Below are 25,089 nucleotides of genomic sequence, written 5' to 3' on the forward strand. Positions count from 1 at the left end.
TAGGCAGGGCTGGTGTAATGGTGTACTTTCAGCTTGTTTCCCCCCCCCCCTCAATTATCTTTCATTCCCTTAGGGTCCCATCCCTCCGCCCACCACCACTGAGATTTTCATAATTGAACTCAACAATCATGATTATCCCAATATCACCCATTCCAAAACAATTCTGTAAAAATGCATAGATGGACATCATAGTTTTAAATTAGATAGTGAGGGCAATTTTCAAAAGCCATCTATCCAGGTAAATGGCTGTTGATGCTGGTAAATTGGCTTTTGAAAATGATCCAGCCTCCCTGTGAGAAAAAAGTTTCTTGAGTTGTCTGTCAGGATCTATTGTTTTGCTTTGACTGGAGCTGCTGTTTGCTAACCCCACCTCCCAAAGCAGCGACCCTAGGCAACCCCCTTGTTTGCCTAATGGTTAACCCAGTCCTGAAGGTTAAGACTCAGAAACGTTTTGGGAATTTATTGGGACTGTCTCATGCTCAGAGATGCCAAGTTACCCAGTCCCAGGCTGGAGATTTTGAGACGGTCCTGGATTTCTGACCACCTCATCCTGGTGCATTATGGGACTTGCATCACTGATATCAATGGGCAGGATCAGGCACTATAAATCCCACGCTGCTTTAGGATGTAAGTTCAAAACCAGCACTGGCCAAACATTCTCCAGCATAGACCTGGGTAACTTGGTATCGCTGTATTCTCTGTATCACAGAGATGGACCATGTAATTGTCTATGGCTTATGTTTGGCTTAATCTTGTTGTACACTGTCTTAAGTGAATTCCTTCAAAAAGGTAGCAAAAAAATAAATCCTAATAGTGTTGCAGGTTCCCTTTAGATAACACTTGGTACTGCAGCCCAAACCTGCTGACCACTTCTAGTCCATCCTCCCCTTCCCCCCCATTCATTACCAGTCCCTTCCCACTCATATGCCAAGTTTCCAACCCAATGAAATTCATAGATCTTATCATGTAGATTGTGTCCAATAGAAAAAAAAGTGCAATATATTTCCCAAGAGGGTTCTGTGTCCTCCAGATATCAAAGGACAGTGACATGTTCTGCTGTGTCTGTTCCTAGGCAAAACTTTGACTGTTGGTAAGTACAGACAATCTCCGTTTTCTTTCACAGGTATACTCATAACTTTATTTGGGACATTATTGCTGGCCCTTAAAATCTGACATGTCTTTGGATAAAAGGCGAAGGGTTTGGAAGGGGAGGAGGATTAGTTGGAAGGGGGAGTAGGGAATTGGGGGGGGAGGGAGGTATTAGAGGGGAGGGTGATAGGCAGGGAATGGGAGGTCACTCACAAATAAAAATTAAAAAGTTAAAGTATATTTTGTATTTGATTATGCATTGCAATCTCTATTGTGTATCCTTTGTTATGTACTTGGCACATTGCTATGTGTAATTTAGTATTGAGAATGCGTTAGGTACGCTATGTTCAGAATTAACAATGTTCAATAAAGACTTCTAAAAATTAAAAAAAAAATCTGACATGCCTTTGCATGTATTGCTATGTCTCTTTGGAAGCCTACAGATAAACCAACAATTTAATTGACTAATAAGACTTAGTGAAGAGTCACACTTATGTCATAATGATGAAGCAAAAGCACTGGTGTAACATCACAAATCTGTGAAATGAAATTAAGTGTTCCTAGACTACGGTATAAAGAGATCTATCTGGCAGTGAAAAGAAGGCTGGATATGACTGGCTTGTGGTTTGCTTTCAACCTAGCCAACTCTGTAATTACATAAAATAAAATCAAAGAAAGTTAGCATTATAATATGAGCATTCTAATGGAGTTGGTCCTTCTCTGAACATTGCTTGTTAGGTACCAGCATTATTCCAGCTTGGTGGCTTGCAGAGGCCAGGTAGCCGCCTGCCTGTCATGTTTTAGTTCTGTGTTACTGAATACTTTGTGTTGTATCAACAATACAACTCCAAGCAAAAAAAAAAGCAGAAAGTCCAATTCTCACGAATATGCACAACAACAGGAGAAAGGAGTGAGATAATCAAGGACGAGGAGGAAACCAAGCTTGTAATGTAAAAAAGTCTTTATTGCTTATCGTTCCTGAAGGCCTATTGCGGGAATAACATGGATTGGCCGCTGTCGTGGACAGGATGCTGGGCTCGATGGACCTTTGGTCTTTCCCCAGTGTGGCATTACTTATCTACTTATGAAGACTTGATATGGCCGTGTTTTGACTAGTGAGCCTTTATCAGGAGCTTTGATCCCTTAACAATTGGCAATACAGGATAACAAAGCAATAATGGGGTACACGTAAAGAACATAAAAAGCAGTGCAAACAAGTGGCTTATTTGCACTGCTTTCGACGTACTTTTCCCTGGATTCTATATAGTGCGCCTAGAGATCTGCACCAAAATCGTCACGGATTCTATAACAATGCATGTAACGTAAGCTTAACAAACTGAGGAGCGCTGATAACAGCACTTAACAAGCAATAATGAGCACTAATTGGCAGTGATTAGAATTTAGGTGCACAAGTCGTTAAGCGTATTCTGTAACGATGTGCACCGAACTTCTAATGCACGCAGGCAAAAAGGGGGCATGGTGATGGGCAGGGAAATGGGCATTTCATGGGCATTCTGAAATTTACGTGCTGGAATTTACACCGCAATTTCATTGGTGTAAATGGATGCGCGTAGATTTAGGCACTGAAATGTCAACTATGTGTATTTTATAATCGGTGTCTAAATCTAGGCACCAATTATAGAATACGTTTAGTCGGCACCAGGGGCGTAGCCAGACTTTGGCGGGAGGGGAGTCCAGAGCCCGAGGTGAGAGAGCACATAAGTACATAAGTAATGCCACACTGGGAAAAGACAAAGGGTCCATCGAGCCCAGCATCCTGTCCACGACAGCAGCCAATCCAGGCCAAGGACACCTGGCAAGCTTCCCAAATGTACAAACATTCTAAACATGTTATTCCTGGAATTGTGGATTTTTCCCAAGTCCATTTAGTAGCGGTTTATGGACTTGTCCTTTAGGAAACCGTCTAACCCCCTTTTAAACTCTGCCAAGCTAACTGCCTTCACCACGTTCTCCGGCAACGAATTCCAGAGTTTAATTACACGTTGGGTGAAGAAAAATTTTCTCTGATTTGTTTTAAATTTACTACACTGTAGTTTCATCGCATGCCCCCTAGTCCTAGTATTTTTGGAAAGCGTGAACAGACGCTTCACATCCACCTGTTCCACTCCACTCATTATTTTATATACCTCTATCATGTCTCCCCTCAACCGTCTCTTCTCCAAGCTGAAAAGCCATAGCCTCCTTAGTCTTTCTTCATAGGGAAGTCGTCCCATCCCCGCTATCATTTTCGTCGCCCTTCGCTGCACCTTTTCCAATTCCACTATATCTTTCTTGAGATGCGGCGACCAGAATTGAACACAATACTCAAGGTGCGGTCGCACCATGGAGCGATATAACGGCATTATAACATCCTCACACCTGTTTTCCATACCACATCTTAGCCCCCCCTCTGGTGCCGCCACCTCCCCACCATTTTTGACCCCCCCCCACTGCCACCACCACCTTTGGCCCTCCCAGCACCAACCCTTTCGACCCCCCGCTGCCGCCATGCTGCTGATCTGCAAGGGCAGGCTTCTGTTTCTCTGAGTCTGACGTCCTGCCCTTGCAGATCAACAATGCGGCCACGCCGGAGAAGAGGACTTTGGCTGGCGGGGGTTGGGGACCCCTGCCAGCAAAGGTACCTGATGGCGGTGGGGGATGGTTGGCGGCAGGAGGGGGGATCGAAGGGGTTGGCGGCGGGGGAGCAGGGCCAAATCTACAGGAGCCCATGCCCCCGTGGCCCCACGTAGCTACGCCCCTGGTCAGCACTGATTTTAGCGCCAATTTTTTAGGCATCATATATAGAATCTCCCCCTTTGTATCTCATTATTCTAGTATTTGTGTGTACCCTGTTATACTAGTGTTTCTCAGGTGTTATAGGAGAAGAGAACCACTATTCCTGTTTCTCATGATCATCCCTTGTTTTTCAGCACATTGATGGGAAATATGGACGTGGCCAGAGAAATCATGAAAGGCACTACCTGGGGGATTGTGCTCTTCCTTTCAATCCAAGTTACACATCAAATTTCCCTGAAGAAAGGTGAGCTCCTCAGTTTCCTGCCAGTTATCAAGGGGAGGGAGGGAGAACCTTTCTAGGACAGGATCCAGCTCAGGTAAGTAGTGATTCCAAACCATCCCATGTCCTGTATGAAATGCCTCCAGCACTAAATTCATCAGTTACAACAGGTATGACAGAAAGTCTAGTCAGCCCATTCCAGGAGGGAGAGCGTAATCTAATCCTGGCTTTGTGACTTTCTCTCCTGATATATTTCTATAACTGCAATGCTGATCTCAAATGGACGGATCAGGACTACAAATTAACACAATGTTCTGGAGTGTGAATTAAAAAAAAAAAAAAAAAGAGAGAGATCAAAAATTTGCCCTCCGGAAACAGTCATTCTGCATTTATGGCTATTCACAAAGCCCCAGCAGATAGAGTGCTTGGGTGACCATAATTCCAGAAAATATGCATTTTATGTGAAACATGGACTGAGATTGGGATTTTTGTTTTGTTTTGTTTGCCATTTGTTTCATTTAATTTTTTTGAAACACACAAACTCACCTTCCCCCCCCCCCCCCCCCTCCAATAATGGAGCCTTTTCGCTAGACCGTAGTAAGCACTAACGTGTGCTTAACATGAGGAAAAAAAGGCTTACACAAAACACATGAAGTATTTTGTGGTAATTGCCTGCCAGTACGCGCTAATCATGCACTATTTATTTATTTTTGCAATTTTTTCTGGAGGGGGGCATGACATTACTACTACTACTACTACTACTATTTAGCATTTCTATAGTGCTACAAGGCATACACAGCGCTGCACAAACATAGAAGAAAGACAGTCCCTGCTCAAAGAGCTTACAATCTAATAGACAAAAAATAAATAAAGTAAGCAAATCAAATCAATTAATGTGAACGGGAAGGAAGAGAGGAGGGTAGGTGGAGGCGAGTGGTTACAAGTGGTTACGAGTCAAAAGCAATGTTAAAGAGGTGGGCTTTCAGTCTAGATTTAAAGGTGGCCAAGGATGGGGCAAGACGTAGGGGCTCAGGAAGTTTATTCCAGGCGTAGGGTGCAGCGAGACAGAAGGCGCGAAGTCTGGAGTTGGCAGTAGTGGAGAAGGGAACAGATAAGAAGGATTTATCCATGGAGCGGAGTGCACGGGAAGGGGTGTAGGGAAGGACGAGTGTGGAGAGATACTGGGGAGCAGCAGAGTGAATACATTTATAGGTTAGTAGAAGAAGTTTGAACAGGATGCGAAAACGGATAGGGAGCCAGTGAAGGGTCTTGAGGAGAGGGGTAGTATGAGTAAAGCGACCCTGGCGGAAGATGAGACGGGCAGCAGAGTTTTGAACCGACATGGGTGGGGAATGGGCATGGAAGTGTTATCCAGCAAAAAAATATATTAACAAAAAGATCTTATTAAGTCTCATTGTCCTTTGTTTCTTTCTATGTTCTTTCAAATATGCACTTGCATTCTGACTCTCTGCTTGTTGTCACAAATGTACAGAGGTCACCAATAATCCTTATACTGATTCACCATCTGTTCCCTTCTTCAGTACACAAGTGATTGTAAACATTTTTCAAGTTCAAATCTGTGGATATATAACATTGATATTATTATTATTATTTTATTTATAACTTTTACAATTTATAGTCAAGCAAAGCTTGTTTTGAAAAGCAATACATTTCACATATAGTTTAATCAGGAATACAATATTATTAAAGCAACTGTTTTGAAATTTCTCGCTCAAGTCCACATATTTGGAGCAAGATATTAAGAAATGGAATATATATTAGGCAAAAATTTCAAGATTAAAGCAAACAAAAAGCTAACAGGTAACATTACTCAGTGTTAAATTTCTCAATTAAAGGGAGAATAACATTTTAAGCACCCCTATTTTGCCTTGATGCTAAAAACACTGTTAACTGAGCTGGGTCAAAGAAAACATATTTATTCGATTGGTATCTCACTATGCATTTACACGGATATCTAAAGTAATATGTAGCACATATAACATTGATATAAGGTTAAAACTTTTTTTGTTGCAATTGGTAACAATGAAGTTTGTTTCAATAAGAATAAACATAGTTATTTTTATAGGGGTTGGTGAATATTAGTATCCAGACTGAAATAGAGGATTCTCATCTAATTGGTTGGGTTTAATGAATAGGCATGAGATACATTTGCATATAATGGTGGGAATTGCAAATCTCTCTCATGCGTATTCATTAGAGACATGCTAAAAACCCCACCGGCCTATGGACCCCTGGGGCAGGTTTGAGTACCCCTGCCTTAAAGGGAAATGGAGGGTATTACTAGTTTTTTTGCCTTGACCAAAAATATATCATTTGTCTGTGCTCTTCTTCCTTGAAAAGTTAGTCTGCTCAAGTGCCTTTTATCTATTTACTAGTAAAAGAGGCCTGTTTCTGGAACAAATGAAACGGGCGCTAGCAAGGTTTTCCTCCCCAACACCCCCCCCCTCTCCCTCCCTCCCTCCCTACCTACCTTCTTCGTTCTGACGCCATTGCTCCGCAGCTCCTGAACGCACCGTACGCCATTGCTCCGCCCTCATTGTGTGACGCCATTGCTCCACCCTCGACGTCATGTTTGACGCGAGGGCGGGGCCTCGAGACGGCGATTTCGGTGGCTTCACCACCACGAACCCTTCGAACCCGTTTTGATGACGGAAGTGACATCAGTGTCCTCAGAACGTTGAGGGTGATTCGGTAAGATGATTTTGAAAACTATTTAACAGACAGATTTTCCTCTCCTAAACACCCTTCCTTTTTTTTTCTGACTTTGTGTCCTGCTGGGTCCCTTTTACTTTCCCACAGAAGCAAGTAACAGACAAAGTATTGCCTACACTTACACCAGCCAGTATGAATTCACCTGGGACAACAAGGGAAGCAACAGCAAACACGATGTCTCAATCTGGAGGCCAATTTCTTCCCCAAAAGGTAAGACATGGTGACAGCTCTCAAACCCCTCCCCATTAATGAGGGCGTCTTCTGAATCCAATAAAAAGAAAATTAGTTTGATTTCAAAGAACAATTTCCTTACAGTCAGGAACCTTAAACAGAAAGAGTTGTTTCTTTAAAAAGTTATTTGTTAGTGATGATTCAGAGGAAAATATTGAAATCAGAAATTGAGGGCTCCTTTTACTAAGCTGCAGTAAGCACTAGCTCACACTTACCACAGCTTGAAAGGGCTTACCATGAGATGTGCTGAGGCATTCTGCAGTAAACGCCCATTGTGCATGCACAAACCACCCACTGAAAAATGTTTCTTTATTTTTCTCTGAGGAGGCAGAGAGTGGGGGTGACAGTGTGAATCAGTTAGGTGCAGATGATCAGAAGCCCTGCAATGTTACAAACAGCACTCTAAAATTAGCACCAGAACAGTGGGGAGCATTAACACCCCTATGATCAGCGTTAATAGCATGTAAATTTAGGCAGGCTATTATCTCTGATCACAGGGGTACTTCTGTGGGAGGATTGTGCCTGGGCATGTCCCCAAGGCACAATCCTCCCACAGAAGTTGTTTGACAGGTCTGGGCTGTGAAAAAAAAAGCCTGGACCTGTCAAACATTCCAAGGGACTGGAGGTCCAGTGGACCTCCAGACCCCCCTCCCCCCCCCCCCCCCAACAGAGCAGAGCCCCCCAGCCTGGCCCAGCCAGAACCGATGACACCCCCGATGGAAGATGACCTGCCCCCCCCCGACAGAAGACACCTCCCCTGGTGGTCTAGTGCCCTGTTGCCCCAACCTCCCTGATAGAAGAAAGGGCTAGAGGTTCGGTGGATCTTCAGCCTTAACCTGGTAGTCTAGTGGCCCTGAACTCCCCTCCCCTGTATCTTCAAAGGATGAGGAGGGAGTAGCACTCCCTCCTCCTTCCAGTGCCGCCTCCAAAATGGCAGTGTCTTGTCCTGCCCAGTGCATCCTGGGATGTGCTGGGTGGGGCTTTTCTACCATATAAGGGAAAACCTCTCCCTCCCCCCCCCGACAGAAGAAAGGGCTGGAAGTCTGATGGACCTTCAGCCCCAACCTGGTAATCTAGCAGCCTCAAACACGTAGCACTCCCTCCCCTTTCCAGCCTCCAAAATGGCAGCGCCCTGCCCTGCCCAGTGCAGGATTAGCCCATGAGCCATTACTGCCTACAAAATGTCTGGTGGTAAGGGCTCATGCCCTAAGTACTGGTAATGGCAACATTAGCACATGGCCATTAATTCAGAAAATGGAAAATCAGCCATTTTCTGGCTGTGATAAAAATGGACTTAGTGTATGAGAAAAACCGACATAAGGCCATGATATGATCACATTTTACCGCAGCTTAGTAAAAGGACCCCTTAGTCACTTATGTTAGTCCTGCCTTCTACTTTTGTATAAAATAAATCTAGACATTTATTTATTTAGATTTTTGCTCACACCTTTTCAGTAGTAGCTCAAAGTGAGTTAAATTCAGGTTCTCTGGATATTTCTCTGTCCCAGGAGAGCCCACAATCTAAGTTTGTACCTGAGGCAATGGAGGGTTAAGTGACTTGCCCAAGATCACAAGGTGCAGCTGTGGGATTTGAACCAGAAACCTCTGGATTGCAAGACCGGTGCTCTAACCACTAGGCCACTCCTCCACTCAGCAACATTCCATGTAGAATCACCAATAATAGCAACATTCCATGTAGAATCTCAAATAGTAGCAACATTCCATATATTTATGTATTTAGATTTTACTCACACCTTTTTCAGTAGTAGCTCAAGGTAAGTTACATTCAGGTACTCTGGATATTTCTCTGTCCCAGGATGGCACACAATCTAAGTTTGTACCTAAGGCAATGGAGAGTTAAGTGACTTGCCCAAGATCACAAGGTGCAGCTGTGGGATTTGAACCAGAAACCTCTGGATTGCAAGACCGGTGCTCTAACCACTAGACCACTCCTCCACTCAGCAACATTCCATGTAGAATCTCAAATAGTAGCAACATTCCAGAATCTCAAAAAGTGGCAACATTCCTTATATTTATGTATTTAGATTTTACTTACACCTTTTTCAGTAGCAGCTCAAGGTGAGTTACATTCAGGTACTCTGGATATTTCTCTGTCCCAAGAGGGCTCACAATCTAAGGTTGTACCTGAGATAATGGAGGGTTATGTGATTTGCCCAAGATCACAAGGAGCAGCAGTGGGATTTGAACTGGTCACCTCTGGAGTACAAGACCAGTGCTCTAACCACTAGGCCACTCCTCCACTTGTATTATGACCATCGTATTACAAATATATGAGTTAGCTCGGCACAGTCAAAGCACAATTGAACCTGATGGACATAGCATGACCTATTTGAAGCCCCTGGTAAAAGGCAGGTGGGAGTAGATGGGGTGTAGCCTTCACTCTGATTGCTCAGGGGCATGCATACTAATGAGTGTTAGGATATTGCACTTAACATAGGATAACAGTCAAAAGTAATATGTCTTAAGTGCAGAGGCCTTGCAGTGACTGTTGGAATGGTATCCAGCAATTTCCACACAGAAAAGTTTTCTAACACACATTACTTTCAGGCACTGTAAGTGCAGATGCACTTTAACACCACCTATCAAGTGATGAGGTGTAGCCTAGTGGTTAGTGCAGCTGGCTTTGACCCTACCCACCCCTGATTTCCATTCGCCTGCTGGATTTACCTGGTGCTCCAGTGGCAAGAAACGGGAGTGATCCCCCTCTGCTTCCAGTCCGTCTAGTGCTGGGTACAAAATGGTGTTGCTGACCTCTAGTGATATTCTCTTGCTACTACTGGTAGGGCTCAGCCTTCCATATAAGTCTATTCAGTGCTTTGAAAATGCAGCTCTAAATCATAATAAATCCACATGTTGTTTTCACATAATAGATGCATTAAAATATCAAGAAACGAATAAAAGGAATGAAAAGAAGAAGAGCTGGACTACAACAAATATGTATTATCACAATATGATAAAAATATATTAAAATGTCCATAAATATAACCATATTAAAATAAAGGATATAAATATGACTCACTGGCAGAGATGAACATAACAATGGTAAAAGGAATGAGCATACACTGAGTATTCAAACATTATTAAAAGGCAGCATTGGTAAAGCAGGGTTCCTTTTACTAAGCAGCGGTAAGTCCAATGCAGGCTTACCGCTCGCTATGCAGGAAGTATCGCTGAGCTACTGCAGCAGTCCAACTACTACTACAAATCATTTCTATAGCGCTACCAGTCGTACGCAGCACTTCACAATTGAACATGAAGAAAAGACAGTCCCTGCTCAAAAGAGCTTACAATCTAAATCAGGACAGACAGACAGGACAAATAAGGGATAAGGGTAGGACAGACAGATAGGACACATAGGAATGATTCTAAATGGAATGTTGCTACTGTTGGAGATTCTGTTGCTACTACTGGAGATTCTACATGGAATGTTAATGTTGCTATTCCACTAGCAGCATTCCATGTACAAGCCTGCCCTTGCAGATCAGCAACGCAGCCGCGCAGGCTTCTGTTTCTGTGAGTCTGACGTCCTGCACATACGTGCAGGACGTCAGACTCACAGAAACAGAAGCCTGCGCGGCCGCGTTGCTGATCTGCAAGGGCAGGCTTCTACTACTACTACTATAAATCATTTCTATAGCGCTACCAGTCGTACGCAGCGCTTCACAATCGAACATGAAGAAAAGACAGTCCCTGCTCAAAAGAGCTTACAATCTAAATCAGGACAGACAGACAGGACAAATAAGGGATAAGGGTAGGACAGACAGATAGGACACATAGGAATGATTCTAAATGGAATGTTGCTACTGTTGGAGATTCTGTTGCTACTACTGGAGATTCTACATGGAATGTTAATGTTGCTATTCCACTAGCAGCATTCCATGTACAAGCCTGCCCTTGCAGATCAGCAACGCAGCCGCGCAGGCTTCTGTTTCTGTGAGTCTGACGTCCTGCACATACGTGCAGGACGTCAGACTCACAGAAACAGAAGCCTGCGCGGCCGTGTTGCTGATCTGCAAGGGCAGGCTTCTACTACTACTACTACTACTATAAATCATTTCTATAGCGCTACCAGTCGTACGCAGCGCTTCAAAATTGAACATGAAGAAAAGACAGTCCCTGCTCAAAAGAGCTTACAATCTAAATCAGGCCAGACAGACAGGACAAATAAGGGATAAGGGTAGGACAGACAAATAGGACACATAGGGGAAAAGGGACTGTTGAAGAGAGGAAGACAAGATAAGCCCTGCAGTACATTCCCACTCCTAGCATACCGTCATTTCCAGTGCTACAAAAATGTATTTATTTTTGTAGCGCCGGAGTGTACCCAGCAACAATTAGGCAGTGCCGCATGCTGCCCGGTTCCCACCAGATTAACGCGGGAGCCCTTACCGCCACCTCAATAGAAGGCGTAGCCAGACCTCGGCGGGAGGGGGGTCCAGGGCCCAGGGGCACAGTTTAGCTCACCTCCCCCAGCCGCCGACCCCCTGCCACTTTTGACCCCACCGGCCACCACCAACTGCCCCCGCCACTTTTGACCCCCCTGCCCCTCCCCCGCCACTTTCGATCCCCTCTCCTGCTGCTGCCGCCTCTCCTCCGCCACCACCTGGTACCTTTGCTGGCCCCAACCCTCGCCAGCCGAAGTCTTCTTCACTGCCGGTCTCCGGAGCCTTCACTGATCTGTTTCTGTGAGTCCTGACTCCTGATGTCCTGTGTCCATTACGCATGCAGGACGCCAGGACTCACAGAAACAGATCAGCGAAGGTGCCAGAGACTGGCGCTGAAGAAGACTTCAGTGGCAGCGGGAGGGGGATCAAAAGTGGCGGGGGTGGAAAGTAGAGGGGGCCAGGGCTAAATCTGTGGGGGCCCATGCCCCCGCGGCCCCACCCTGCTACGCCCCTGCTCAATAGGTGCCGGTAAGGGATCCCCCTGAAATGGCCATGCGGCAAGTGCTTTACTTGCCGCACGGCTATTTCCTGCAGGAAGGCGAGACTTCCCTTTTACCTGCTGCAGTAAAAGGGGGCCTCAGCACCCGTGTAAAACATGCGCCGATGCCAGCGCTGGCCCCCTTTTGCCGCAGCTTGGTAAAAGGGGCCTGCGATGACTACATAAATAGATAAATACCTTAAAGCACTGAGGGTTTCTTTTACAAAGCCGTGCTAGCAATTCCTGCTCAGCAAATGAGAGGAAGCCCATACCTCCTCTCATTTGTCGCGCAGGAATTGCTAACGCAGCTTTGTAAAAGAAGCCCTACGACAACTGCGAGTAATGTCTGGTACTATAGCAAAAGTCAATAAAAGCAGCAGCTTCCACTGTAAAAAAAAATGTATATAGCGATGCTTGAGAATAATGACAATAGCAGAGCACACGAATTCAATACATGCACCATAGTTTTCCTATAGGCATAGAATAATGAAAACCCCTGAGGCCATAATCTCTTCTTTCTAACAAAATTGATCCTAGTTGCAGGAATGTGTGGTTACTTTAGAAATGTACTGTACAGGTGACACTTGCACTCCTTTCCTTCTTTGCAGGCTTCTATCCCGTGGGAGACACAGCTGTATCCATGTACGCTCCCCCTCATCACTCTGCACTCTTGGTGCAGGACATGGGAGATGGAATCGTGAAACCTCCTCATAGCTTCAGGTATTTAAAAAAACTAGGTTTGCAGTAAAATAAACTCTAAACAGAGGGAGGGACTGGTGCTCGATTAACTTTCTGCTTAAAGTTAGGACAGCCTTTTTTTTTGTCCTAACTTTATGTTCAGCAGGTGAGAGGACTGAAAATTGTCATAACCAGCTAAGTTTCCAGTCTTTTTGTCTATTAGATTGTAAGCTCTTTGAGCAGGGACTGTCTTTCTTCTATGTTTGTGCAGCGCTGCGTATGCCTTGTAGCGCTATAGAAATGCTAAATAGTAGTAGTAGTAGTAGTAGTTCCCTATCTCCACTCTCAGACCACCTACAAGCTAGCCGGGCGGTTAGGGGAGATATTCAGCAGCTCTATCTGGTTAAGTGCCACTGAATATTTCTGGATAGCCCCACGTAAGTGGAGCAGAGGAGTAGCCTAGTGGCCTTTTGTCCTGGGGAACTGAATTCAATTCCCACTGCAGCTCCTTGTGACTCTGGGCAAGTCACTTAACCCTCCATTGCCCCTGGTACAAAATGCATACCTGAATATATGTAAACTACTTTGAATGTAGTTGCAAAAACCTCAGAAAGGCAGTATATCAAGTCCCATTTCCCTTTCCCTATTGGAGATTCTACATGGAATGTTGCTACTATTTGAAGATTTTACATGGAACATTGCTACTATTGGAGATTCTACATGGAATGTTGCTACTATTGAGATTCTGTTGCTACTATTTGAGATTCTACATGGAATGTTGCTATTCAACTAGCAACATTCCATACAGAAGCCTGCCCTTGCAGATCAGCAACGCGGCTGCGCAGGCTTCTGTTTCTGTGACGTCAGACTCACAGAAACAGAAGCCTGCGCGGCCGCATTGCTGATCTGCAAGGACAGGCTTCTAGATGGACTGTTGCTAGTGGAGGAGTAGCCGAGTGGTTAGTGCAATGGACTCTGATTCTGGGGAACTGGGTTTGATTCCCACTGCAGCTCCTTGTGACTTTGGGCAAGTCACTTAACCCTCCATTGCCCCTGGTACAAAATGAGCACCTGAATATATGTAAACTACTTTGAATGGAGTTGTAAAAACCTCAGAAAGGCAGTACATCAAGTCCCATTTCCCTTTCCATGGCCAATTAAAATGCTTTTAAAATCTACCCCAGTATTTTTCACAAATGTTTAAGTTGAGGCCACTTTGAATCCAAATGAGCTGAAGGAGACTCACAAATATCATCCCATATGGGCAGAAGACACTACTGACCAGTGTGCATCAACGATATTCATCCCCACCAGCTCACCTTCAAACATTTCATTGTGGATATCCTCAAGGAAGTAGACATTTCAAATGTATTCTGTGTTTCTATGTCTATTGAGAAATGCCTTGTCCTTTAAGCAAGTAGCAGGAGTGTAGCCATCCAACCATTTTTTTCGGGGGGGGGGGAGGGGGCAGGAGGGCCAATACAATTCCTTCCTTTCCGCCCAACGTTTAAAATATTGGGATGATGATCATGATTGTTGAATGTAATTATCAAAACCCTGAAACATGAAAGTTAACGGAGGGATGGAGGAGGAACAAGGTTGAATTTTGCCTACAGCAAGGCTGCAAGAAGAAGAAAGCTGAGCTTGGGGTAGAACAAACAATCTTTAGGGACCCCCTCCCCACCTCACCATCTGTCACAGTCAAAAGTAAAGTTTTGATAACCAGTTTTGTTTACTGTTTTGGTGGTGCTTCATTTAGTTGTTGGCCGGGCCACTCTTGGAGGCCAGGCCTGGGAATCTTGTCCCCCTCCACTCCCCCTCTCGGCTGCCCTGGCCTAGGGCACCTAATACTCTTGCACTGGCTTGGTTCTTGTAAGATTTTCAATACTACACTATGATTTTATTACAATGTGCTGGAGGCTGGGTCCAAGGAGTTTAGATATTCAAAACCTACTTTTTCAAGAAATATTATGGTTAATTATGTGGTACTGATGTTCTGTAATGCTTTGTAATTGTAAAACATCACTGTCATTTCTCGTAACTGTTAACTGTAAGCCACGTTGAACTGAAACTTGATTTTGGATAATTGTGGGATATAAGAAAGAAAGAATAAATAAATAAATAAATACATAAATAAATAAAATGTATTAATCCGCAAACGAACCTTTTCCGGAGATACGAAGGCGGTAGAACGAGAGGACGTGAAATGAGATTGAAGGGGGGCAGACTCAAGAAAAATGTCAGGAAGTATTTCTTCACGGAGAGAGTGGTGGATGCTTGGAATGCCCTCCCGCGGGAGGTGGTGGAGAGGGAAACGGTAACGGAATTCAAACATGCGTGGGATAAACATAAAGGAATCCTGTTCAGAAGGAAAGGATCCTCAGGAGCTTAACCGAGATTGGATAGCAGAGCCGGTAGTGGGAGGCGGGGATAGTGCGGGGCAGACTTATACGGTCTGTGCCAGAGCCAGTGGTGGGAGGCGGGACTGGAGGTTGGGAGGCAGGGATAGCGCTGGGCAGACTTATACGGTCTGTGCCAGAGTCAGTGGTGGGAGGCGGGGATAGAGCTGGGCAGACTTATACGGTCTGTGCCAGAGCCGGTGGTTGGGAGGCGGGGCTGGTGGTTGGGAGGCGGGGCTAGTGCTGGGCAGACTTATATGGTCTGTGCCCTGAAGAGCACAGGTACAAATCAAAGTAGGTATACACAAAAGTAGCACATATGAGTTGTCTTGTTGGGCAGACTGGATGGACCGTGCAGGTCTTTTTCTGCCGTCATCTACTATGTTACTATGTTACTATGTAAATGCAGAAAGAAAGTCTCTTAAAAGAACCACTTGTAAACCATCTCATCCCAGACACACATTTCTATATTTCAGGAAAATCTGGACAGATAAAGGCAGCAGTGCAGATATACCTGTTACAATTTACCGCATGATTCCCCCCCAAAACTATACCTGCTTGGGCCATGTGGCTGTTAGGAGCTACAGGAAGTCTCCTAATGCTGACTTGTACAGGTATGTGACCTTTTGCAGCAAGTGTTCAGTCATCAAAGTATAAGAGACCTTAGGGCTCGATTTATTGCAAGGCACTACCATATACCAACACAAATATTGTCTACAGGTTTCATTTTATGCAATAAAAACAATTTATTAATAATGTGCATTAATGCCAATTTATTAATAATGCTAATGTGTTAGCTCAATTTAGTAAATCTAGCTCTTAGTGCTTGGATGTTGACCTATACAGGAAGGGTGAGCAGAGGTGTCCAAGTACTGATTTGTATGGAGAAGGGGGACTGAAAATTAGCATTTAAAAAATTAGGAACATCGTTAAAAGCAGTGTTTGCTCTGAATCTTTGCAGATGTGTCCAGTCAACCCTAGTGACAGATGGGATTCTATCGCTCATCTGGAGAGGGAGGCATCTCGGTACAGAGGAGGACTGTAGCTTGTGGCAGATAGAAAGCAACTCCTCTATAACATCAGGTACAGAAATGTGACTTCCTATCCCTTGCAAAGCTTAATTCTTAACAACTACTGCTGTTGACCTAGAAGCCAGAGACCAATAGTTATCTCCGTTCTCCTCCCATGAGATTTGCTACTGATATCAGCCCTCATCAAGGCACTGCTATCATTGTAAATGACATCAACACCAAAAAACCCTGCTTGGGGTAAGAGATCAAGATTAAGGATGCAGAATCTATGCTGCTTTCTAAGGAGGACCCCAAGCCATTAGGAGCTGAGCAATTCTTGGACTAATCTTTCCCCTAGGCCATCCAAAATTCCATGGAATGATTTATGTATTTAGGGGAAAGCTCTATAAGTAGGGTAAAAAGGGGCTAAAAGCAGACCAGAGAGAAGCAAACAAAAATGAAAGACAAACGAGATGACACTTGAGAAACTGAATATACATAACCTAGAGAGAGCAGTGGCTTTCAACCCAGTCCTCAGGGACCACCTGGGCAGCCGGGAGTTCAGGATACCCACAATGAATATGCATGAGAGAGATTTGCATGCTAAAATACATCTCATGCATATTTATTGTGGATATCCTGAAAACCCGGCTGGTGGAAGGTATTAACGCACAAAACAATTAACCCTTTGCAAAGGAAGTTATAGAACTGGGAGACATAATATGAAGCTGTAAAGAGGGAGATTCAGAAACATCAGGAAATACTGCTTCATGGATAGGGTAGTGCGTTACTGGAATGTCCAGCCGGAGGAGGAGGTGGAGACAAAAACAGTAATGGAATGCAAAAAGGCATGGGATAAACACAGAATTTGCTTTAATGGCAAAAATATGAAAACTAAACTAAATGTTTATCCACTCCTACCCTAGCTGAGATAATATTTAACCATCTCTGTGACCTCATGTGCAACTTTCTTTAAATTAGTCACCTTACTTTCTAACTCTTCTTACTCTCTTACCTGTAAATATGTTCCATCTTTGCTTTTACCTTTCACTATTAATTAAAAACTTCTATTACGTACTGTGTTGAAATTGTAAGTAGTATGCTATGCCATACTTTGTATTGTTATTTGAATATTTTTACTGCTGTAATTGTCTATTGCTCATGTTTGATCTATTCTCACTGTACACCGCCTTGAGTGAATTCCTTCAAAAAGGCGGTAAATAAATCCTAATAAATGAATAGATAAACATTGGGCACCTCATCTGTGAACAACAGTTTAATAACTTTTCGCGCTTCGAAGAAGAGGTGGGAGGTAACCTGTACAGAGCAGCAGTTACAACCCTAATCACTTTACTGGGCAGACTAGATGGGTCATTTCAATCTTTATGGGTCCAATATTTAAAAGGGTTTAGCTGGGCAGGAGAGGCTCCTGATATTCAGTAGCATTTAATGACACTATACATGTCTGCTAACTGGCCATCCCCTAAATGAATAGGTTAGGAGTGGGCCGGGGGTGGAGCTAGGGCAGAACGTCAACTTAGCTGGTTAGTGGCGATTTTCAGTCCACTAAATGGTTAAGTAACTGCATAAATTTAGGACTGCAAGCAGTTGTCCTGACTTTATGCACTGAGTTAACCGGCTACTGGTCTGAATATTGGCCAGTGCCTGGTTACCTAACGGGTTGGCGGACATACCTCTATATTCAATGCCAGGAGCCGCAACATGCCCTGGCATTGATATCCAGGGTTAGTTCATCCAGCAGCTGGAAGCGGCTTACCAGGCTGAATTTCGGGACCTATTTTATTATATTGCTCCTTCCTCTTCAGCTTTCATCGAGAAGCTGTCATGTAACTTATCATTCCTTACTTTTTGCCATCAGGTCTGATCAGGAAATTGGCCATACATGGACTCTAATCTTTTCCCTGCTTTCTTCTACATTTTCTTATATATAGTACCCTAGTATTAACATTGCCATCTGACCAGTTTTCCACAGTTTTGTCCAGGTGGAAAGTCATAAGATCTAGTCATATTCTGGCCAATATTCAAAGCAAGTTAACAGGCCGGGAACGGCCACCGACTGGTTAGTGGCGCTGACAATGACCAGTTAGCGCCGAAATGGAAGCCGACTATGTTGGGAGCGTTCTGGGAGGCCTTTCGGGGGCAGAGTCTGGTTAGCTGTCAATATTCAGAGATAACTGGCCATGTTTAGCACATAAATAGGACCATACAAATAGTTGTCCTATCTTTATGTGCTAACCAATGGCCGGATAAGTCTGAATATTGACTTAACTGGGCATACGCTAACTGGCTTTTAAAAGAACACAAATTCAATGCCAAAGCCCACACAGGGCCCGGCCTTCAATTTCCGGTTTTAGCACTTGTGGCGGACAAAAAAACATTGTCCGCCATTGTTGTATATCGACCACATTGAGTTTATTGTTTCTCCTTCCCCAATTAACCAAGGAAGCAAGGCCAATGCTAGATATGCTGGGGCCCATGGCAGAAACTGAGAAGGGTGCCTCAAACCTTTTTGCAGGCTATGTGTATCCCTTACCTTCAGGTAGGCTTGGAGCCCCTGTGATATGGTTGCCCCTCCTTAATACCAGCCCTGGTAGGGAGAAAGAAGTGATACTTATCAGTGTCTACCTTCTCTACCAGTCAGTTCACAGAGATCTTTGTTACAGGTTCATGTTAGTGGGAGAAAACAGGAGAGAAAATGGAAAGTAGAGAGAGTGAGATAGATGGAAAGACTAACAGATAGAGCAAGACTGCATATAAAGTAATCAAAATTAAAAGGCATGTCTTTGGGTATATGGAGGCCAATATTGAGACTACGAGAGATAGACCAGCATTGAATTTCTGGCTTTTTTTTTTGTCGTTGCCGCAAACATAGCTGGTTAAGCCGATATTCATTGGCTGATTGACTAAGTTATAGCGGCTAGGTATATCTGGCTGCTATAACTTAACCAGTCAGCTGATGAAAATCGGCGGTAACCGGCTTTGTCACGTGACATAGCCGTTGACCAGGCTAGTTGCCGATTGGGTATTTAGCAGGAGAAAACCATTCCTGGCCGCTTAATTACTTTTGAATAGATGGTTTCTTTTTTGACTGCCATCATGGGAATGGGAAGAACTGAGGCCAATTTTGAAGAGCATAAAACCCTGTAAATTAAAATAAATTGATTACAATAGATAAAAACATACACACTGTTTTTCTCATACACCAGCCAATGAAATATTCCAGAGACAACAGATAACTAAAATTTGAAGATACATTCTGAGGATAAGTTTGGAGAAAGAACCTATAATGCATTGCCTGTTTTTTCACCAGGTATATCCACAGGATCCTTTCTATGTGCAGCAAGCAAACACCCCCCCTCAGACGTGCCATACCTCTTGGATAGCCAAAAGGCCAACCTTTCGGAATTGAGCGCAAATTCTCAAGATATTGCTCTGATACTATTCGAAACTAAAAACACAGAAAGGGTGTGGGATAATCACGGTAAGTGTCTGCCCATCGTGGCACATATACATATCTTACTGCTTGGATGCTTTTACCTATTATTGTTTTGTATGTTCGTTAAAGTTCTCTTTATTGTAATTTGCTTTAGAAGTTTGATGTAAGCCACATTGAACCTGAACTTGTTTGGGATAATGCAGGGTGCAAATGCCATATGAAAATAAATATTCAAATGTAGTATCTTTATGTTACAATACAGTCCTGGGGAACTGAGGAACTGAGTTCAATTCCCGGCACAGGCAACTCCTTGTGACTCTGGGCAAGTCACTTAACCCTCCATTGCCCCATGTAAGCCGCATTGAGCCTGCCATGAGCGGGAAAGCATGGGGTACAAATGTAACAAAAATAAATAAAAAAAACAAAGGGGTGCATAAACCCCACACTAGGGGTTGTTTAAACCAGTAATGCAACATGCATCTGCAAGGAAGTACAAGAGTGTCACTTATTCAACATTCTGGATTATCCAACATACCTAGGTGACATCACAGCATTGTCATGTAGATGCACACTGGTTTCTCTCCCTCTTTCCTGGCATTACATTTAGTTAAAAGGCAGCAAGATTCTTGGGCACGACCTGCCCGTAATTCAGTGCTATTTAACAAGCCAGGAACGATTCCTGGCTGGTTAAATAGCATTTAACTAGCTATCCGGGAATGTTCAGCAGGAGATAGCCGGTTATCTCCCGCTGAATATTCACGGTCAGCGCTTAGCTGATAACTGGCTATATTGATATAGCTGGCTGTCTGCTAATATTCAGCTCATCGTCAGCTAAGTTTGGTGGCCAAATTTGGCCGCTGAAATAGCAGGCCTATCTTTGGCCAGTTTCAAGTTAACTGGCCAGCGCTGAATATTGACTTGGCTGGTTAAGCTGAAATCGGCCACAAATAAACCGGAAATTCAATGCCGGTCACCGGAAATGGCCCGGCATTTGACATGTCCACTGAGAGATATAGCCAGGCCCGGGGTAGGACTCTCCCCCACACACACACTTGGGCCATCGCTGTGCCGTGAAGTAGAAAGATACTCTTGGAGCACTGTCCCCCCCCCCCCACCCGATAAAGAAAAGGCCAGGAAACTAAATCAAAAACCTATTCAGCATCACAACTAAGTACCGTCTATTTTATGCAATAAACAATATTCCCAAGCAACAAGGATCTTATCCACATCATACAGAGACCCCCAAATTCTATATATTGTGCCTTAATTTCCACACGGAAATTGGAGTGTATTCTATAACAATGCACGTAACTTAATTGGTTAACTAACTAATCAGCACTGTTAATTGGATGTTAGCAAGCAATTTTCATGCACTAATTGGCATTAAGATTTACGCACGCAACTCACAAAGGGTATTCTGTAATGTGGTGAGTCTAAATTCTAAGTTGCATAGTTGAAAAGGGGGGCCCGGCCATGGGCAGGGCATTTCTAAAATCTACGTGCATTATTATAGAATACACCTGCTCTGTGCCTAATTTAGGCATCGGGATTTACGTCAAGTAAAACATGGCCTAAATGGATGTTACCAAATGTAGTCACGCGGAGAAGCGCTTGGCGTATTCTATATACCATGTAGAAATTTAGGCCTATTTTATAAAATGTAGGCGTACTTTAGAGAATATGCCTAGGCCTATTTTTTTTAACCACGTGGATTTTTCAGGCGCCATATATAGAATCTAGCCCAGATTACCTGTGTTTAACAAAGCCCACCTGATTAGCATTACTCAAACGTGGCAACATATCACTCAATTTTAACTATTGTGTGCTGTGCATCTTATACTTTATTACATGCCAAGTAAAGTAACAAAAATCAATGCAGAATTAAAACATTCTGCATTGAGCACCTTTTTCAAAGAGTTATGAAGACATGATAAGGGACATTAAAAAAAATGTGAGGAGGTTATAGAAGGGTGGGCTTCATGTTTTCGCTTGAAACTTAAGGTAAAACAAAATTTCTTTGGATAAGTCCACCTAAGAATATAAAAGGGAAAGAGACTTTTGTTATTGGGAGTAATTCTTTTGAGTTCACCACTCATATATTAGGATTTGAAGTGTATAGTCAGCTATGTTAAATCAGGTTAAGAAGGTATAAAGAGCTCCTTCTTTCTATTAAGGAAAGTAAGAGAAATACATAGAAATTTTGAATTACACTGTTTTAGGCTCATAGTACAATCTTTGTTGCTTTCCAAGTTGGATTTTTGCAACATAGTTTAAGTTGGTTGCAGGAAACAGGTCCTAAAAAAGCTTCAGATGATTCAAAATCTTGCAGTTACAAATCTTTTCTCTGAGTAGGGAAGGGCATATATCTCCATTGGTTACCAATAGCTGCTAAGTCTCATTTAAAATTATGTACTATGGTTTTTAGGGCATGGTATGAGTATCTTCCATTATATTTGGCTGGGGTTTTCTCTTTGTTGAACAGACAATTAGATAGGGTCAGATTTCCTTCTATGGCTATAATTAAACTAACAGCTGGCTTCATGCCTATGGTTTAAGGCTGCTTTGGTTTGGAATTCACTTCCTACAATAATCAGGTCATCTAACAAAATATTTCTCTTTAAGAAATATGTTGGTTGAATTTTTTAACTTACTAAACTGTAAATTCCTGAATTGTCTCCGTCTTTAGTCTTTTGTGATCTGCACTGAACTGTGAAGGCTTTTGCGGAATGCAAGATTAACATGTAATGTAATATAATGCATTAAGAGGCCCTTTTACCATGCTGTGGGAAAAAGGGCCCTGTTCTGGCAGCGGGGGCTGTTTTTACTGCAGCAGGTAAAAAAGCCCCCAGCACACATGGCCATGCGGTAAGAGAACTCTCACCGCATGGCCATGCAACGGGGAGCCCTTACTACCACCCACTGAGGTGTCGATAAGGGCTCCCACGTTAACCCGGTGTTAACTGGGCAGCACACGGTGATGCCCGATTACCACTGGGTTACTGCCATGCAAGTCATTTCTGGGAGTTTTTTTCCCACCAGAAATGGCACGTGCTCGGGGCGGGACTACTGCCAGTGGCCGCGTTGGGCTGGCAGCAGTCCCGAAAGAGCAAGTGGTAAGCCGCTACTCTGTAAAGGGCCCCTAAATTTTATTTCCTTGACCTATTTGTGGGACCAACCAAATAGCAAGCTTATAATGAAGTCGACAAATTTGCTGGATGATCAACCCAGACTGACAGTCTGGGCTTAATATCCAGATGTTAACCAGAACGATATGTATTCAACCATGCCACACTGAAATGCCATCCTTTATATCATTATATATAGTGTTCCAAAGACCAACTGCTATCATAACTTCATCATACCAGATATGTGCTGATAATCTTTTGCTTAAAATATTGCTTTGGACCAGCTTTGCCCTGGACTCTTTAATAAATGTTTAATGAATAGACTGCTGTCTTTTTAAACCTACTTTCTTTACTTGAATTTCAGGAACTGAGTCCACTAAGGAAATCTCTATCTGGAGAGCTCCAGGCTGCTGCAGTCTTGGAGATATTGCTGTAGCAGGATACTCACAACCCCCTGGTGCTGTACTCAGAGCTAAAAAGCCTGGAGCGCTGACTATGCCAACTGACTACATTTACGTCTGGTCTAATATCTGCTCAAGGGGTAAGAACATTGCTATTTGGAGGCCTGTGTGCCCTACTGGATATGCATCCTTGGGTCATATAGCTACAGTCAATCCCAATAAGAAGCCTTCCCATAATACTGTGCACTGTGTAAATGAATCCTATGTTGCTCCTGGGACTTGGGCCAAGGTTTGGGACAGTAGAGGAACCAAAATAAAGGAAAGTGTCACAATATGGCGAGCAGATTCACAGGACTCATTGGGCAAGGGAGTATATGCCATGTCTTCTGTGAAAGGATATGGCCCCATTGATGATCCAGCACTTGTGTTGAACAGCAGTTATGTGAAAGTCTTTACCAGCAATAATGAAAACCCCAGCACGAAAGTAGTGATCTATGACATAGAGTATGATTTTAATGCAAAGAAAATACTGAGTACTGATCAGCAGCGATTAAGTTCCAAGACTAAGGTTCAGAACTGTGCAGCTGCCGCAGGAAGCCCACCTTTAAAAGTGGAGCGTGAGCTGTCCTTCAGTGTGGAGTCCGAATCGATCTGGAGGTTGGGTTCTGATGCAGTTGAGACTGGTGTCCCTGGGAAGATTCATACAGCAATTCCTAATGTTGCTGAAGGCAGAGTCACCACATCACTTTCCAAGAAGTTCATCACTGGGGCTCCAATCAGGCATGTGGAAACACAATCAGACTTCCGGACTGCCCGAGTGACGGTAAACCCAGGTTCCTTCCTGGAGTGTTATGTGTCTGGCTTACGCAGCACTGTGAAAGTTCCATGGAGAGGTCTCTTAAAATCCATCTTCCATGATGGCACATTCACTATCCAAACTGTGATGGGGGAGTATACAGGAGTACAGGTGTCTGAGATAACCGTGAGTGCTGATGACCCAGTCGAATGTTAGAATCTTCTTACGTCAAATGGATTATACATTTTAAATTTCAAAATAATAAAATTACATTGAAATACCAGCCCTTCCTCAAGATATTCTTCTCCACTTCTCATTCCCTCCTTTCCACACCACCTTTTTTACCCCTCTCACTAGAGGCTTTGACCTCCCCCCCTTTATGCTCCATCCCTCCTCCCCCAATCTTGTCCCCCCTCAACGTCTTTTCCTACCCCTTCTCACTCTCCTAGGGTATTTTCTCTCCCTCCCTCTTTTTACCCCTCCTCCACTGTCTTTATCTGAGATGCTTCTCTCCCTCTTTTCACCCCTCCCTCTCTTGGGTGCTTCTTGCTAGTACCAGGAGACTACCACTAAAGATTGTGGCAGCCATTTTTAGCATGAAGCCGCTAGGGACAGGAGCGAGCAGGATTTGCTCGTCTTGAGCACCATGGCACTCTGACTGAGGGGTGGGGTGGAAATGGGGTTGCTTACTTGTCAGTGGGGTTTAAAAAGGAAGAGAGAGGGAGGGGGCTGCTCTGTTGAGAGGGGCGTGGGAGGGTGGGGATTATTTATCAGGGAGGTGGATATGCATCCACGCATAACTCGTGGCTCCACGCCTGACCAGTCCAAGTGCTGATATTAAGTGTCACTGTCCAGTTAAGTGGCTGGATGAGTACACACCCTTTAAACAGGCAGGAAGCTCTCCTATCCACTTATATTGCTTTTCAATATTGCAGTTAAGCCACTTTATGGCAGGTAGAGCTGGCCCACTGAGCCACAGAATGAGTTAGAGGGACAGGGCAGTGGTTAAATGCCCAGAGAAAGAGTAGAACAAGGAGGCCCAGAGACAAGAGGTCTCCAGGCGCAAGACCCCAAATACAGAGATCGCCTTAAAAATTCACAGATGCTTCCAATGAGCCTTGTACGTTTTTATTTTTTAAATGTATAACCTGCTATACCTCACAGTTCTGCTGGTAGGAGAGCATATTACCCACTCGTTGAGAATGGTCTG

At 43.8% G+C, this 25,089-nt stretch overlaps 1 protein-coding gene across 1 annotated transcript; it reads left to right on the forward strand.

Annotated features, from left to right (window-relative positions):
• Positions 1-1,036: 1,036 nt before the first annotated feature.
• Positions 1,037-24,580, forward strand: LOC115481879. The gene is made up of 8 exons (XM_030221324.1): positions 1,037-1,090; positions 4,020-4,129; positions 6,926-7,048; positions 12,622-12,733; positions 15,567-15,704; positions 16,052-16,173; positions 19,432-19,602; positions 23,047-24,580. Exons 2-8 carry the CDS (start codon positions 4,027-4,029, stop codon positions 24,093-24,095), a joined length of 1,818 nt encoding a protein of 605 aa, XP_030077184.1. The 5' UTR covers positions 1,037-1,090; positions 4,020-4,026; the 3' UTR covers positions 24,096-24,580.
• Positions 24,581-25,089: the final 509 nt, after the last annotated feature.

The sequence above is a fragment of the Microcaecilia unicolor genome, chromosome 12 (genome assembly GCF_901765095.1).
Source record: "Microcaecilia unicolor chromosome 12, aMicUni1.1, whole genome shotgun sequence".
In the NCBI taxonomy this organism is placed as follows: Eukaryota; Metazoa; Chordata; class Amphibia; order Gymnophiona; family Siphonopidae; genus Microcaecilia; species Microcaecilia unicolor.